The 18505-nt window shown below is 46.7% G+C and overlaps 1 protein-coding gene across 20 annotated transcripts in view; it reads left to right on the forward strand.

The window, feature by feature from the left end:
• The first annotated feature begins 2276 nt into the window (after positions 1–2276).
• The window catches only part of ARHGEF7 (Rho guanine nucleotide exchange factor 7), a 191588-nt gene continuing 175359 nt past the window's right edge, over positions 2277–18505 (forward strand). For 6 of the 20 annotated variants that reach the window (XM_054665567.2, XM_054665563.2, XM_054665564.2 and 3 more), the window contains exon 1: positions 3111–3360. In XM_054665567.2, the coding sequence (XP_054521542.1) occupies positions 3196–3360 (165 nt within the window). In that variant the 5' untranslated portion in view covers positions 3111–3195. Of the gene's footprint in view, positions 3361–18505 lie in introns of all 20 variants that reach the window. The other 14 variants (XM_054665565.2, XM_016925546.4, XM_016925551.4 and 11 more) reach the window with 6 other exon arrangements.

The raw sequence follows: 18505 nt of genomic DNA on the forward strand, positions 1-18505 counted from the left end.
GTGCGGTGGAAGCGCTGGCTTATGAAATAATGCTAATGCCTGCAGTTGAATTGTCCCCCAAAAGATACGCTGGGCTCTGCTGAATCAGAGGTCACTGGTGGGGGAGCCCTCAATCCAGAGTCCGTGGGTAAAGTCAGCCTTCCTGGCCTCTGGCCAGAAGGTGCTGAGACCTGTTCCACTTGTTTCTCAAGGGCCCCCCAGGGGAACAGAGCCCTAGTGCTCATTTTCACCCCTTGACTCCCTTGCCTGCTTCACTCCCCTTCCTCACTGTCCTTCCTGGGGTCACTCCCTAGCAAGCCACTTGCACCCAATTTGTTGGCTCAGGGTCTGCTTCTAGGGGAAACCCAACCAGGATAAGCATCTTGTTGGCATCGTGTTTCATAATATACTATACTGGTCAAATGCTTTCTGATCCTGCATACTCCTCCAGCCATATGTGTTGATAAATTAATGTTTCCTGCCTTGCATCTTTTAATTTTAGCATTTGATCATATTTATCCCAAATGAACAGGACTTGTTTCATACAATAACACACAGCAGATACAATGAGCTGCATAGAGCCACTTCGTAGTGCATTCTCCAATCTAGACGGGGTCCAACTGGATAAGGGTAGTTCTACAGGGAGTGATTACTACCCACTCTAGGTAAATGGTCATCTGCTTGTCCAGCTTAACTTTGGAGTGAATTTTGCCTTATTTTTTAGATTTTGGCATTTTTATAGTGACCCCACACACGCTGAGTTGGCAGGGTTCAGCTGAGCTTTGGGTGGTAACTGGTTTGCAGTAGGGTTTGTGCGTGAACTCCTAACAGTGATGTGGACGGTGCCTACCAGGCACTAGCAAGCAGCCAAGCTGGGTGTGAGGCTGACATTCTCTCATTAGAAACGAAGGAAGCGAAGCCACAGGCTTGCGTGGAAAGCCATTCTTCATCTCTTGAGGCAAGTCCAGAGGAGAGCCACAGAAAGGGCTAAACTTCTCCTTAGACAATAGTCTTAACTCGAGCTAACCCAATAGCCCAAAAGTGATGGGCACCAGATTGCACTCCGCGTGGCCTCTGTAATAGGAACCTGGAAAAGTGCTAAGGAAAGTTTAACCAAAATGCCCACTTTGGATACTAAAACAACTCAATTAAGCACCTAAAAATATCTAGCTTTGAGCAATGTTACTTTCTAAAATCCCTTCCAAGTAAACTCTTTTTCTGAAATTAATAAATACCCAACATAAAAGAACGCAACTAGTAACCATAAAGTGTTTAAAAGTCTGGGCTTCTCCCCACCAAGAAAAGACGAGTTGTAATACCTGGACTGTGGGTCTCCAGTCCGACAAGAATTGGCTGTCTGCTTCACTGGTCTCGTAAGGTCACTCCCTAGAATTGGCTTTCTATAGGACCATTTAATTGAGTCTATTTGAATCTTACTCAAGTCTACCACCTTATAAGTATCAAACCGAATTTAGTAGGATTCGAAATGGTAAGGACTGCATTAAATTATTTCTCTAATTCAGCAGTAAGGAAAGTGAACAGAAGTCTCGGTGTACAACCACGCCCCGGGTTGACACCTTTCCTTCCATGAAGACACTGGGTACAAGCCTTGATGTAGCTGTTAATTACCCTCCTGTTTCCTAGAAAGCTTATAGGGCAGCAGTAGGAAACGGGTTAGGTATGCCTTTCCTGGTAGGAGCCGAGCTTTGGGTCTTATCTCTGCCACTTGTTCGGCATCTGATCAGTAAAAGGGGACCATGATGGGAGGCGAGGCAGTAGACAACACTTTTTGACGGTCCCTAACCAGTCGCTGTTATCACTGAGCACATTGTCCTCGTAATCCAGAATTCATACTGCCATTTGAATATTTTTTGTATTTGCAAAGAAAATTTTAACCACTTAACTCAAGGCTAGAAATAAAAGCAATTAGTGATTGCAAGAGAAATCCACCGGCAGAAGGCAGGGGGAGACGACTTAAGCCTCTGATTATTTTTGGAAGCTTTATATGCTTTCTAGCCTTTGTCATTGAACGGATTAATGTATGTGCCTGGCATAGACTAAGTGCTTTGCTTGTTAAACTGCCCGCGGGTCACAGCGAGCAAACTGGGGGAGTGCCCAGGGACAGTGGATGGAGTGAGTGGAGACCCGTGTCCTTTTAAGAAGAGGCTCCATTTCTTCCTCGCATGTCAATGTGTGCGTGTCATCAGTTGTTCGAGGAAGCTCGCGCATGACGCGACACTTGCCGTCTGGGCTCTCCAGGTTCGGCCTGCTGCTTTCACAGCCCAGATCTTCGGCGTCCCCGAGACGCAGCCCGGCGCCCGGCCCGGCCCGGCCCTCTGCACAGCCCCACTTCAGGCCACGCCGTTTCCTTGACCTTCCCCCGGCAGGGTCTGAAGCGTCACCGTCCGTCTAGAGCAGAATCACGCAGGCCCCTGCCCTGCCGGTGAGGTCGGCGCCGCGCTCCGGAGAGTCGGTTCCTCCCGATTCAGACCCATATGGCTTCAGATGGAACCATCATTTGTGTTCCGTCATGACCGGCTTGCAAGGTAGCAAAGGGAAACAAACGTCTCGTTTTCAGCCTGTCCCCGCCACCTTGAAATAAAACCGGCAAAAATAAAAAGAGCATTCTGGGAAGTACTTCATCATTTCAACGCTCACGAATTCAAAACATAAACAAAGGGTTCCGAGTGCCCCGGCCAGGGGCGCGGGGCGCACGGCTGGCCCGGGGCAGGTAAGCGCAGGTGCGCGCCCGCCCCCACCCCCGGGTCCCCCCGGCTCCCTCCCCATCCGCTCCCCGCTCCCCTTCCCCTTTCCCTTCCCCGCCCGCTCCCAGCCGCCGCCGCCGCCCCGCGCACGGCCTGGAGCGGAGGCTGCGCAGGGCGCGGGGCGGCGCGGGCCGGGCGCGGGCCGGGCGGACGGCCGCGTCTTTCTTCTCCTGGCGGTGATGTCATTGGGCGACGGCGGCCGAGGCCGGGGGGCGGCGGCGGGCGCCCGCAGGTTCCCGAGCCGCTCCTGAGAAGGCGCCTGACAGCGGGCCGGGGCGCACGGAGAAGCGGGCCGGGCTGGACCTGCTGGGCCGCGCCGAGCCAATCGCCGGCGCCGGCCGCTCGATGGGCGAGGAGGCGGCGGCGGCGGGGGCGGTGGGGGCCGCGGGCCGGGCCGCCGCTCCGAGGTGAAGGCGCGCGCCCCTCCCCGCCTGCCTCCCGGGCCGCAGCGATGAATTCCGCCGAGCAGACCGTTACGTGGCTCATCACTCTGGGGGTGCTGGAGTCGCCCAAAAAAACCATCTCGGACCCGGAGGGCTTTCTGCAGGCGTCGCTGAAGGATGGGGTGGTCCTCTGCAGGCTGCTGGAGCGCCTGCTCCCCGGGACCATCGAGAAAGTAAGTCCCGGCCCGCGCCCCCGCCCGCGCCCCCCGGTCCGGCCCGCTGCGGCCCGGGATGCGCGCGGAGCACCTGAGGCCGGCCGCGCTCGGGAAACCCGTGCGCCCTCCTTTGTGCGCGGAGCGGCGGCGCGGCCGGCGCCAGGACCGTGGCGGGAGCTCGGGGGGCGCCATTGTGTGCGGGGCAGGGGGAGGGGGCCGGGGAGGGGGGTCGGGGGGAGGGGCGGCGCGGGCGGCGGGGGTCCCCGGGAAGGAGAGTGCACCGCAGCGAGGAGACTGGGCTTCTGCGCCGCCCGAACGCTAAGTTGCCCCTCCGCGTGGGGGGCCGGCCCCGCTCCCTGGCAGCAGCCGCATCGGAAACCGCGTTCCGACGCCGTGCGGCTCACTCCGCTGGCTTTGTGTGGACAGTTCTTGCCGGTGGCGTTGCGTGAGTTTCGCCTCCCAGGTTAATTGACCGGTTGCTCTGTATTTTTAAAGAGGCACGCATCTGTAGCTGAGGGCTGCGCTGTGAAATGATCTACTACTTTCCCCTCGAGAAAATTCCCCACCTATCCGAGCCGAGAGGACCGCAGACACAGGGTCTAAGTCCTGGCACTCTTCAAGGCTTGTTTAAAATTCTAGATTTCGTTCTCAGGTCCCTCCCTTGTTCTGAACAGAACCTTTAGTCCTGCAGGCACTGCTTCTCCCTTCCGGCTGGTGGTTCCCAGGCTGGAGCGTGTGAACCCTGACCCGAATCTCTGGAAGTGATTAAAGTTTGTTTTCATCGCCCACAAGCCGGCCAGCAGGGCCGAGGAGGCAGGAGAGCTTCTAAAAACGATGTCTCCCTGTAGCTCAAAATACTAAAATCTTATTCCCAGGGTGTTTCTTCGGGGTGGGGGTGGGGGTGGCCAATATATAGCGTTAAGATCAACAGTTATTTAAAAGGTGTTAAATATAGAAATTGAAGTGTACCATAATTAGGAAGAAGGATTTCAGTTTTTAAGTGGGGTGTATTGGCCCCCATACAGGATGACAACAACTTGTAAATAAAATGCCACGTAAGTGACTTGAAAAAGTAAAATGTTTAATTTTTTTCATACACATGTACATGTTCTCTTGCTACATTTTAAATGAGGTCAGAAAACATTTTATTTAATATGAATTTGGCTTGCATTCCACTTTTAGGTATTTTTCTTACTTGGAACATCTTTATGAAAACAGAATCTGCATATTAGAGTGAATGGCTGCCTGCCTGTCCATGAAATAAAAATGTTCCTTAAAAATGAACCTGATGTCACAGTGAAATTATGATTTAAGACAGGAGGACTAAGGAGCAGGAGCTGACTTTCAAGGCATTCAAAATACTTTGCTGTTTGGAGACTGGTACCTCTGGTAATGAAAGACAGATGTTGAAAAGTGTTGAAATGCATGCAAAGTTCACCAAAATAGGCTTAAATAAAATTCTGTTCCGTCTCTAAGAGCAAAGCTTTAAGAAGTGTCATATGCTGTATTGATAAAAACAAGTCGCCATCAAAGAATATGTTGTTTGGCATATTAACTGTATTAATATTGATTGGCGACTTCAATAATCATTTTCTTTTAAATTATAGAAAGATTTTCTAGAAAACCGTAGCGTTCATTTCATCTCTAAAACAACAAAGAGAAGAACGAATAAAATGTTGAGCTTGCAGAAGCCAAGTTGAAACAACTCAACATATTCTAAAACTACAGTCATCTGGAAATTCCTTAGGTCAGAGCTGTTTTTGATTCCCCCTGAGCTCCAGTTGGTTTGTGTTAAACTGACTCTGTCACAATGAAAGTTTAATGTCAAGGCGGCATATTGTAGACACAGTTACTGGTTCTCTGGAGTTCAAAGGTAGGTTTTTGGAGTAAAATATTAGCCATTTTCTGCCTCTGAGATCCCTGTGTTTCAGAAGTTTTGTGAGCTTTTTCCATTTGCTAGGCAGAGTTATCTGGGTTTCTTTCTTTCCCTCTTTCTTTTCTTTTTCTCTTTCTCTCTCTCTCTCTCTCTCTGTCTCTGTCTCTCTCTCTCTTTCTTTCTCCTTCCTTCCTTCCTTCCTTCGAGATGGGTTGTTGCTATGTTGGCCAGGCTGGTCTTGAACTCTGGGCCTCAAGGGATTGTCCCATCTCGGCCTCCCAAAGTGCTGGGATTACAGGCGTGAGCCACCACGCCCAGCCAGTTATCTGGGTTTTTGGTGTTTTCATGCTTACCAGATAATCTATGCCACAAAGCACACATGCTGAATAACTTTTACTTAAATGTGGGAATGTGAGTCAGGATGTTTTTTCCTTAAAAAGAAGCATTTGGAAACTTAACTGAATGTTCATGTGGACATGACAGGGGCTTCACTTGACCTCTGCTGCAGGAGTGCCCTGACAGCCAGTGAGCGGAGGGCAAGTGGCCTGCAGCCTTCGCCTCTGCAGGCGCACAACCTGGCATGGGCCATGAGGCTGGGGATGAGGGCAGAGCTAAGAAACATGGCTGGGTGCCTCGGGCTTCCCATATGTCTTTTATTAAGAAACCATGCCCTAATGTGTTTCTTCCATTACGCTCATTTGTTCTGTTTCAGAGTTAGGAAGAGGGTGGAGGGAGCAGAGAGGATGTTCACGGAGTGTCAGATTCTTCTGCTCATTTGAAGGAAACTTTCCACCCAGGTTCCCGCTTTGCTTTTAAGGTGGAAGGTTAGTGAGAAGATGGAATTATAAACTTTACATGAACAGTTCAGAAAAGAGACACTTTTCATTATACTGGACAGATGTTTTCTGCTGTAGGGGAGAGGAAAATGGGATTAAAAAGTTTTCCCCTTCTCTGTATCTGGAGATCCTGCACTTTGGTTTTCTCCAGGAGGGGTCAGGATGTTTGGCTGGGCTGCCGACGTCTTCGGCTTCCCACACTCCTCCCGTGAGCAGACGCTCTCTGAGGTCATGACGTCTAGGGAGCCCTGGAAGCCCTTTTCTCACAAATTCACTTTAAACATCCCTAGGGTATTTAGTCAAAGGAGGTGAAATCAAGATACATGAATTGTAGAGGATGGAAAATTTCTATAAGACTAATACAACACATTAAAATCATGGAAATCATGAAATGCTCTTTTAATTTCACTTGTGAATGCAACAAATGAAGTCTCTTAACTCACTATAAAAAACTCAAGGAACTTGGTTCTTTCTCTGTGTGTCCCAGGAGAACAGAACACAGAGAACCTTCCTGTGTAATCCATGTGATGTGCTCCCGAGAGACCCTGGCTAGGTGTTTGTGGAACGTAATTGAAAATCAGACGCTGCCTCGGGTCTTAGTGCTGGATGTGGAGGCATTTGTCTCTCAGCTCTGGAGGCCCAAAGTCTGGGATCAAGGTACCTGCAGGGCCTGGTGCCCTCAGAAGGCTCCAAGGAGGGGTCTGTCCCAGGCCACTCTCAGGCTTCTGGTAGTTCCTGGCTTGTGGCAACACAAGTCCAATCTTCACATGACGTCCGTGCTGTGGTTTCTTCTCTGTGTCCAAATTCCTCCTTTTCAGCAGGACATCAGTGGAATTGCATTAGGGGCACCCTACCCCGGTATGGCCTCATCTTAACCGATTACATCTGCATTGACTTCATTTCTGAATAAGGCCCCATCCTGAGATACTGGGGGTTAGGACTTCAAAATACGAATGCTGGAGGAGCACAGTTCAGCTCATGATAGGTTGTTTCTACATTTGAACCAGATCAGTTTATTAGCTATTGATCTGATTGCACAATGCCAGGTGCTAGGGGAGATTACAAAACCTAAATAATAGAGTCTTGGGGGTTCCAGTACAGAAAATGTAACTCGAAAGACAAGAACAGCATGAGGCAGAAGGAAGTCAAGAGTCGTAATGTCAGGTACGGATGAGAAGGAGCAAAAGAATCAAGGAGCTAAAAAGACCAGCATTTGAGCAGGTCAGACCCAAGACTTTGCTGACGTGTGGGTAAGAATATGGTTTGCATTTCCCAAACTGTAACCTGGCAGCCCTAGGTGATTTTCCACAGGCTTGCAGAAAATCAGCAAATCTGCTGTTGCATAGGAAAAAAGGAAATACTTTTTTCTAGGTAAACTGGAGACTCAATTTCTGCTCAGTCTCAGGATTCTGGGGTTGGTTAGGGGCTGGGGTGGGGAGAAGCAGAAGTGCTCACCTGCTAGAAATGTGCCTTTTCTTAGGTCCTTTGGCCCTAAAAAGAATGTGGTGAGTGATCACATGTGGTGGTAGGGTAAGGTTCTCACTCAGGCCCGTGACCTGTAGCCGTCATAAAGACTTGTTGATTGGCTAAGTCACTTATAGAGAAAAGTTATAATATGGTCTCTCCAGACTGTGTTTTTAAGGAGACTTCTTTAAACCCTGCAAACTGAATGATTGGTTATATCAAGTTGCTTCTAACTAAACTACTCTGAATATGGTTTCAGAATAGTGAATTTTGCAATAATAAACATTTCCTTTTGAAGCATGTGACTTTATAGTCCTGTCTCAACCCTGAACCAGTGTGATTCTTGTTTGGGTTTCAGGCCTAGGGAAGAAGGTAGCTGGAACTGCATTTGCTGGCTCACTAAAAAGAAAGCAAACAAACTGAAATTCAATTTAAATCAGGAGCGCCTGAAGAGATTTCCTGAGAACCAGACTAGAAACTAGTGTTTATGTTGGCATCACACAGACACAGGAGTGCACACACACAAGCATACACACACGCATACATGCACACTTGCACATGCATGTGCACACACGAACTTATGCACACACGCATGCATGCCTGCACAAACATGCACATACGTAAACACATGCATGTAAATACACATGCACACACGCACACACAGACACATGCGTGTACATAGACATGCACACACGCACACACAGACACGTCTGACTGGGGTTGAGGGAGTGGGGGAAGGAGTGCTGGCACATGTGGCATTCCATTTTCTCAGGGGCAGCTGCTCTGTGAACTCTCCAAGCCCAGTCCAAAGGATGCCATCTCAGGACCCGGCCCTCATTCTATTAATAGAAGTCACTCCAGAATCTGCCTGCTCGCCTCCTTTCTTTAGGCACTGCCTGCCTTTCTATACGTCTTCTTAAAAGAGAATAAGATGTCTGCCCAGCATGGCAGGCAGCATGCTCCTCTCGTTTGCAGGCGCTGTCCCTCGCAATACCCATACTGCAGATGAGGACCCTGAGGTCTGGCAGTTAGCTTTGCCCCAGGTCATCTGGCTGCACTCGGAGGCGGAAGATTCCAGCTGAAGACTGTGAGCTTTCCCATGGAAAACAAGACTGATTCTGCCACCTATACTGAACTTAGGGGAAGATTGGCAACCACTGCCTTCAGAAATTTACAAACCAGATCAGGAAACGAGATGGAGGCAGCAGTGTAACTGAGCACCCAGGCAGGACAAAAGTGAGGACTGGAGGGGGTGGCTCAGGTCACCGGCCACAGGGGCAGAGTGGGAGCCCTCAGGAGTGCCTGGAGCCACTGCAGGTGTCTCACTTCTCGGGACATCTGGAAGCAGCTCTGCCCTTCAGTGGACAGACCCCAAAGGCACCCAGGGTAGGGCCTGGGGGAAACTGCCCTGGGGGAAACTGCAGAAGCTCCTGCAGAAGTCTGTCTGGGCCTTTCTCCCCGGCCGCAGAATGTGCGTTCAGTGTTCCTGTACCATCCAATAACTCACTGTAGTTCCTGGGCTTCCCTACTCTGTAGGGCTTACCAGATTTCCACTTAGTCCAAGATTTCAAACTGTGTGCATCTACGCCACACACACTTTTAAAATTCAAGTACTATGTACACACGAACATCTCTCTCCCTTTAGAGGCCACTGATCACTCTAAAATGTAAAAAGTGGAGGCGATGGGGGCTGTGAGGTGAGTGGGGGCAGAGCCGTTTGTTCTTGTGTAGGGTGGATTTTAGCCGTTTGGATTGGAGTCTTGTGTGGGCTTGACGCCCACGCGTCTCTCACTGCACGAGGGAGGTGGCAGAGGCACATCATCCCTTTGGGCACGCAACTCTACCACGTGCATCGCTGGGAGCTGGGAGGACTGGCATCCCCCGAACCCGCGGGTCCCTGCCTGGAGACACTGGGAGACCCGGTCCTCTGTGTGCTTCAGAGTCAGGCACACCTGGCTTTGTTCCCGCAGCCATTTGCTCTGTGACTTCCGGCACCTGTCTAACCTCTCGGAGTCCTAGTTTCTTCCTCCTAAAAATGAGATGAATGATATCCACTGGTGGGGGCAGTGAGGTCATTACCAGGGTAAATGAGTAGATGTGCTGGGCACAAAGTCATTCCTCAGTACGCAGTAGTTACTGTTTTGTTGATTGACACTGAAAACCTTCCCCATCGTGTCCAGAAGACTGTAAGCCAAGATTTGAACCTCAGAGCCATCCAAATCCAGGAACACGGGTTAATTCTCACAGCAGGGCAGACTCTTGCAACTTTCGGGGGCTGGCAGCCTCTGCATCCCACTCTGGACAGACCACCATTGTCTGGGTTGGTGGGCCCGCTGAACGTGGCTTCCAGGGCCCTCTGGTCAGCGCCAGATCTGGGCGCAGCTGCTGAGTGCACACAGCTGCTGGTTGGGGAGCAGGAGGGCTGAGCGGGTGGACTCAGGTTTCGCTTATATAAAGTTTCATTCATCAGCAGGGCCGGGAGTCAGAGATGGGAAGTGAGGGCCAGCCTGCCCCACCTGGTGTCTGCAGAGAGAGGGCTTTGGGGCCGCCCCTGGGCCGACTGCTTCCCGGGTACAGCTTCTGACTTCTCCCTCCTTTATCAGTTCTGTCAAGTTAGGGTAGGAGAATTAATCTCTTGATGTTTTTATATTTCTAACTTTAGCTTTGAATTTTTAAGGTTTGATGCACCAGGCTGGCAGTTCTCAACCCTGTTTTTGCAGGATGGTGTCATGTCTGCTGGGGTCTCAAGGCGAGGCGGTGAGGGGAACTGAAATGGAGTGTGTGCACAGTGTATTTCAAACACATGTATGTGAATTCATTTAATCATCCCTTTTACCAGGTTCCTATTGTGTGCGTGCTAGTGACCCACATCACACGCATGGAAGCGCACGCATGGATGCCAGCCATACCACCTCTTCAGGCAGGTCAGAAGAGAAATGCTAGGATCTTGGGTATAAAGTATTTGTGAGTTCTCAGGATGAAGGAATGTAGAGTCATCCAGCCCAGACGCCTCCTTTTGCAGATGGCTTCACTGAGGGCACCTGCATGTGGTTGTGTAAGCTGTGTACTGCCCGGTCTTGGGAGAACCGTTCACACTGTAGTCTAAGCGAATGGCTCCAAGGCCTGTGCTGGGAGGCGGCCCTGGGATACTGTGTATAGAGGTCAGCCTCCCAGGACACAAAGCAGAGTGGAGAAGGGTTGGGGTAGACGATAGAAGTGGCCCCAATTCTCCAACCCTCCCATGCCCCTGGCAAAGTGACCTTGTAGCGCCTCCATCAAGAAGTACGAGTCTGCTTCCTCACTTCTTGAATGTGAGCTGTGACTTGTTTTGGCCAATGGACTGTGGCAGAAGTGGCCAGTGTTAGTTCCTAGCCCAGGCCTTGGAAAGGCTTGCACTTTTCTGCACTCTCTCAGGCCCTGTGTCTACCTCCGAGGAGACCCCAGGGCTTGGGTGCTGGTGGGGTATGATCACATGGAGGAGAACTCAGTTGTCCCTGCTAGGCCATCCTGGACCTATCCACAGCCAGCCAACCTCAAACATTGAAGAGAGCCCAGCCAGGGTCAGCAAGCTGCCTGCTCTGCCCAGAGCAGGCACAGCTGCACCAGCAGGCCCGGACCAGGCTGACTCAAGCCAGCCACTGAGGTTTACCATGGCCATAGATAACAAATCACACACACACACACATGCCCGTGCCATTCTTAACTAGGGGACATGCCGATATATGTAAATACAGTCCATCCCAATCACAAGAGTGCTTGTACCTTTGTTTAAAATACCCTCTATATCCTTTATTTCCTTGATAATTTCCTCTCTAGTATTTTCTCTATTCTCATTTTTTAGAAATCTTATTAAGACTAATCAGAGATAATATCTATTGAGTGCATACTGTATGCCAGGCACTGTTCTAAGGACTTTGCCCATAATAATGGATTTAACCCTCCTCACCACCCTATAAGGGAGGTGGTGACAGGATCGCCCCCATTTTCAGATTAGGAAACGGAGCTCCAGAGCGGCTGGTAACTGGCCGTCGTTGGCTGGTGGGCTGCGCCCCCCCCCCGGCCCCGCCCCCTGCCCCTGCGGCTGCCAGGCCTGCTGGGTTGAGTCTCTCATTTGCTGACCTTTCCACTTGTATGTTTCTTCTCCTTTTGAAAGACATTTCCTTGACTTTATCTCCCAACTTTTCTACTAACATTTTTTATTTTGACCTACTTTGGCTATTTTTTTTTTAATTTCTAAAAGTTCTTTTTTCTCGTTATCTGGTTTCTCTCTGTTTCTTCCCTTTCAGTCAGTCTCTTCCTGTTTCTGGGACGATTCCTCTCTTCCTGTGAACATTCATTACAGTTTCCTTGAAGGGTGCTTCCTTCCCTGCATTCACTGTCTCTGTTTCCTCTGAGTCCTCTTGTGCAATTTTTTTTTTCCATGTTGGAGATTTACTGAAACATCATGTGATCTTTCAAGTGTGAGGCCCTCAAAATGACCAGGAAGTCCTGTGTGACTGCTGGGGCCCAGGGACATGGAGGTCTCGCCGTGGGGCAGCCTGGCGATGCCCAGAAGTCTGGACCTGTTGGTCTCTTCTCCAGCAGCCGTGAGTCTCTCCAGAGACTCCTCCATCTGCTGCCTCTCAGAGCAGTGTCCATCCTCACCTTGGCTCCTGTCCATGCTGGCCCTCTCCATGTTCTGGCCTCTTTGGTTCACTTTTCCCCAGAGAATAAGCCTCGGACCCCTGCAAGGATGGCAAGAGGGGTGGCCAGCTGTGATGGGGCTGGGGCCCCTAGGCCTGCATCTGACTCTCAGACAGGTGGCTTGTCTACCACCTGGGAGGGTGCACTTGCCACTGGCTACTGGGATGGGACCTTCTAGTCTCTGCTGAAGCCCCACCCATCCTCCATCTGCTCCCTGCCTTCATAATGGTGGCCTGGGGATAGGTGTCTTCTAGTTTTTTTGTTTTGTTTTGTTTTTTAGACAGAATCTCACTCTGTCACCCAAGCTGGAGTCCAATGGCACGATCTCGGCTCACTCCAACGGCCGCCTCCCGGGTTCAAGTGATTCTCTTGCCCCCGCCTCTTGAGTAGCTGAGGCTACAGGTGTGCGCCACCATGCCCGGCTAATTTTTGTATTTTTAGTAGAGACAGGGTTTCACCATGTTGGCCAGGCTGGTCTCAAACTCCTAACCTCACGTGATCTGCCTGCCTCGGCCTCCCAAAGTGCTGGGATTACAGGCGTGAGCCAGTGCGCCCGACCAGGTGTCTTCTAGTTTTGTTGAAGATGATGCTTGTGTTTCTTGTTCTCCTGGCTGTTTTGGAGGGATTTTTTTTCAAGAGAAGTGAGGCTGAAATAATTTTACTGTACTGCTTTGGACCTGGAATCTTTCCATTATGAGAAAAAGAGTCAGAGTGAGAATATATGAATGAATATCCATGTCCTACGCCCTGGGTTTCATATCTCTTCTTCTGAGTACTTTAAAATTACTAGAGAAAACAAAACTGAAAGCTGGTTATTTGAAATGTTCTTTTTTTTCTTGTTGCTTGGTATTTTGTGCATAACTTTATTATTACACTTGGGGCAGCTTTTTTTTTTAAGGGGCTGGTGATCATCCTATCTTTTCTCTATAGAAGCTATATATAATTCAGAATCCCAAAAAGTGTATATAAAAGAAACGTAAGCCTCGTCCAGTTTATATTAAATTGCTTTTGTCTAAAATGGGCATCCACAGCTCCAAGTGTGTTTGGATTTGCGTGTTCTCTCGCCATGAAGCCTTGTTCTGACAGTGTGATCTATTAGCAACGCCTTTAAAGTGGCCTGGTTTTGATTATTTGTAAATATTATGGCCAGTGATGGCTTTTCTCCGTCAATTCTGAGTGTCTCACTACTAATTTCCTACGCCAGAATACTTTTTCACCAATGTCCTGTCCTTAAAGTAGCTTAAGTTCATAAGGGACTTTTAAGTACCCATTTGTAGTTAGCAGATTTTTCAGATGTCTTTTGTTAGGAATACAGATTTTCTGGAAAAGCCTTTTGCTTCTGAACACATGCCAAAAGATTGTGGCTTTGTCATTCACTTTAAGGAAGAATGCTACAGTGATTTTGATAGGAAATTGGGAGATTCAGAGGATATTCCTGGTTCTGATTGTGTCTGTTTGGCTCCTCAGGAAGAGGGAGAGCCTCACCTGCCCATGTGGAATCGGTCCAGGCCTCTGTTTACCTTGAGCAATGTCATTGAGGCTTCCTCTGTGGTGCTTAGGAAAGTGCCTTAAGACCTGGGTTTGTCTCACTGGTCTCATAAAGCACTGGTGCTGGTGACAGATGTCTTCTGGTGGAAACACATTTTCTGCTTATAGTCGTCCCTATTTGTTAAGGATTTTTGTTTCTTTTGAAAATAGGCTTTAAGGCTGGGCACGGTGGCTCACGCCTATAATCCTAGCACTTTGGGAGGCCGAGGTAGGCGGATCATCTGAGGTCAGGAGCTCAAGACCAGCCTGGCCAACATGGTAAAACCCTGTCTCTTCTAAAATACAAAAATTAGCTGGGCATGATGGCGGGTGCCTGTAATCCCAGCTACTTGGGAGGCTGAGACGGGAGAATCACCTGAATCCGGGAGACAGTGGTTGCAGTGAGCCGAGATCGTGCCACTGCACTCCAGCCTGGGCAGCTGAGCGAGAGTCTGTCTCAAAAAAAAAAAAAAAGCCTTTAACAAAATAGAATATGGCCAAATTCTTGTGACTTGTGACAAAGGTTAAACTTCCAGAAAGTGCCCTAGAAGCCATAATTTTCCATGATAAGAGACTAGAATGGAATGTCTTTCAGGCTTTATCAATTGATGACAAATGGAGAAAAATAAAAGTTCATTTATGGCACTTCTGACCAAGCTCATTTCCCTAGATTGAATCTGAGTAATTGCAATGTCAGCTATCTAGGGTTGGCTCTTCAAACAAATAACCTGGAGTCATAAGCACACTGTTTATGAATTGCTCAAATGAAATTCTGGGAGTGAGACACCACTCACCCTGCATATAGTCAAATCTTTTGTTGCCTGTAATGGAGCTTCCACCTTAAGAAACTAGAAAAATAAGGGCAAATTAAACTCAAATTAAGTAGTAGGAGAAAGAGAATAATAAAGAACAGAATGGAGATTAGAAAATTACTAGCGAGAACAAACAAAACTGAAAGGTGGTTATTTGAGAAGAATCAATAACATTGATAAACCTGTTTGTGGCGTGATTAGGAAAAACGGGGAAAAGACAGAAATTGCCAATGTAAGGAATCACCACAGATCTTACAGATATCGAAAGATAATAAGTGGATATGAAAACATTGTTATGCCAACAATTTCTACAACTTAGATGAAACGGATAACTTTCTTGGAAGACACGAAGCTCACTAAAGAAGAAATTGATAACTTTAAGAACCCTACATCTACTACAGAAATAAATTTGTAGATAAAATTCTTCTCATAAAGAAAATTCCAGGCCAGATAGTTTCACTGGTAAATTCTACCAAGCTTTTAAGAAAAAAATAACTGTAATTTTACACAAGCTCTTCTAGGAAATGAAAATTGGGCCAGGTGCAGTGGCTCACATCTGTAATCCCAACATTTTAGGAGGGAGGATTGCTTGAGGCCAGGAGTTTGAGACCAGCCTGAGCAACATAGTGAGACCCTCCCCCCATCACTACAAAAAATTTTAAAAATTAGCTGGATGTGCCTGTGGTCCCAGCTACTTAGGAGGCTGAGGTGGGAGGATCACCTGAGCCTGGGAGGTTGAGGCTGCAGCGAGCCGTGATCACACCACTACACTTCAGCCTGGGTGCCAGAGTGAGACTCTGTTTCAGAAAAAAAAAAAAAAAAAAAAGAAGGAAGGAAGGAAGGAAGGAAGATTAATAGTGAGGTTGTACTTCCCAACCCATTCTAAGTGGTAAGCATTATCCTGGTAACAAAACCTGACAAAAATATTATAAGAAAAGACTATAGGCCAATAACCCCTATGAACATAGATTTAAACCTTCAAAAAAATTTAGCAAATCAATTTCAGCATTACATGTAAAAGATAAAATATCATAACCAAGAAGCATTTATCCCAGGAAATAAAAATCAATCAATACAATTCACGATATTAACAAATTAAAAGAGAAAAATCCAGAGGATTATCTCAATGGATGGCAGAAAAAGCATTCAATGCAATCCAATCCAACGTAAACTCTTGATAAACACTCCCAGTGATCTAGGAATAGAAGGAAACTTCCTCAACATGCTAAGGGGCATCCATGAAAACCTGCAGCCTATGTGAGACTCAATGGTGAAAGACTAAAAGCTTTCCCCCTAAGATCAGGAACAAGACAGGGGTGTTCACTCTTACCACTTCTGTTCAACCTTACACTGGAGGTCTCACCCAGTACAATCAAGCAAGAAAAAGAAACCAAAGCCATCCAGATTGAAAAGGAAGAAGTAAAGCTGTCTTTATGTGTAGACTATATGATTGTGTAGGAAATTGTATAGGATCTACAAAATAGCTACTAGAACTAGTAAGTCAGCTGGATGTGGTGGCTCACACCTGTAATCCCATCTACTCAGGAGGCTGAGGCAGGAGAATCGCCTGGACCTGGTAGTTGGAGGTTGCACTGAGCCAAGATTGTGCCACTGCACTCCAGCCTGGGTGACAGAGCGAGACTCTGTCTCAAACAAACAAACAAACAAACAAAAAACCAGTAAGTCAGTTTAGCAAGGTTGAAGGGTTAATATACAAAATCAGTTGTATTTCTATATATTAGCAACAAATGATCAGAAATTGAAATTTAAAATACCATTTACAATAGTAAAGAAATGAAAGAAAAGACAAATGCTTAGGAATAAATCTGACAAAAGATAAGAAAAACATGTACACTCTCAGCAACATATATTGCTGAGTGAAATTAAAGATCTAAATAAATGGGGCTATACATAACATTCTTGGTCAGAAGTCTTGCTTTTAAGCTGTTCTATTCATATTAATCTATAGATTCAACAGAATCACAACCAAAATCCCAGAATTTTTTCAGTAGAAATTGATAAATGATTCTAAAGTGTCTATGGAAAGGCAAAGGGCCTAGAAACAACTTTGAAATGGAAGAAGAGAGTTGGAGGACTTGGTTTCCAGGGTTTTCATAAAACAACGGTAATGGAGTCAGCACAACGTTGCAATAAAGATAGAGAAATAGATCAACAGAACAGAATAGAGGTAGAATTAGATCCTTAAAGACACAGACAACTGATTTTCAACAAAGGTGCCAAGACACTTGGCTGTCCAAAGGACACTCTTTTCAATAAATGATACTGGAACAAGTAGATACCCATATTTTTAAAGATGAACTTTGATCTATACCTCTTAGTATACAAAAATTAACTAAAAATGAATCACAGATCTAAATGTAAAGCCTAAAACTAAAAAACTCCTAGAAGAAAATATAAGAGAAAACATTTGTGACTTTGGACTAGGCAAATATTTTTTATATATAACACCAAAAACATGATCCATAGAAGAAAGAATTCCATAAAAGAAAGCGTGGACAAATTGGACTTAATCAAAACAAAAAGAACTTCTATTATTTGAAAGACACTGTTAAGGGAATGAAAAGACAGTCTATATATTGGAAGAAAATATTTGCAAATCACATGTCTGTTTAAGGATTTGTGGCTAGAATATGTAAAGAACTCTCAAAACTTAATAAAGAGCCTAATTTTAAAAATGGGCAAATGGTTTGAATAGACATTTCACCACAAAATATGTACAGATGGCAAATAAGCACTCAAAAAGAAGCTCAACATTATCAGTCATTAGGGAAGTGGAAATGAAACCTGCAAGGAGATAGATACCACTACACACCTATCATCACGGCTGAAATCTAACAGAGTGATCCTCCCAAGTGTTAGCGTGTATGTGAGGGAACCAGCACTCTCATGCACTGACAGTGGGAAGGTAAAATTGTACAACTGCTTCAGAAAACAGTTCATCCATTTCTTAAAGGAGTAAACATACATCTACCAAATGTTTCAGCTATTCTTCGAGATGTCTGCCCAAGAAAATGGAAACGATACGGCCATACCATGCCTTGCACACAAGTGTTCATAGCAGCTGTAATTTTAATAGCCACAAACTGGAAATAATGCAGATATTTTACAGTTGGTGAATAGATAAGCAGATTGTGGTATATTCCTGTAATGGAACACGGCTCAGCAATAAAAAGGAATATTCCATGACATGGATGATTCTCAAAATTATGCTGAATAAAAGAAGCCAGACAAGAAAGTACTTAATGTATGATTCCATTTATAGAAGATTTCTAGTGACAGAAAGTAAATCAATGCTCGCTTGGGGACAATAGCTGGGGTAGGAGAAAGTGATTGTGGAGTAGCTCAAGGAGACGTCTGCGTGAGGGGCAGAGTCATTACCTTGCCTCTTGTGACAGTTCCATCAGGTTGCACTATGTCAAAACTTATCAAAGTGCACAGTTTACATATGAGCAGTTTATTGTATGTCAGTGATACCTCAATACGGCATATGACAGTCTTTACCCTGAGCATAATTACGTTTTTGTTGAGTGTAATGGAGCTTTAACTCATGTTATTTGCTGTCCCCTACTTTTGAACCTAATCGTGAATTTAGAAAATGTATTGAATTTTAATGTGCAACGGTAAATTGTGTACTTATGTTTTATTAGGGGAAGGGATTTATTGACAGCTCATTTGTTGATTTATTTGTTTATTTTCTCATCAAATCTTTACTATGTTCCAAGGATAGTGCTAGGAACTGGAGATTTCGCAGAAATAGACTCGCATACTATTTAGTGGGGGAGAATAACGTGAAAAGAATTACACGAATTGATTGTATCACACATGAGCTATGTGCTCTGAAGGCAAGAGACAGATTTCCAAACACGCAGCAGAAGAAACTATGCCCCTTGGCAGATGGGGCCCCAGTGGCGGTTTGGGGAAGGCTGTCCTCAAGAAGTGGCATT

This window comes from Pan troglodytes, chromosome 14, assembly GCF_028858775.2.
Source record: "Pan troglodytes isolate AG18354 chromosome 14, NHGRI_mPanTro3-v2.0_pri, whole genome shotgun sequence".
NCBI classification, from domain to species: domain Eukaryota; kingdom Metazoa; phylum Chordata; class Mammalia; order Primates; family Hominidae; genus Pan; species Pan troglodytes.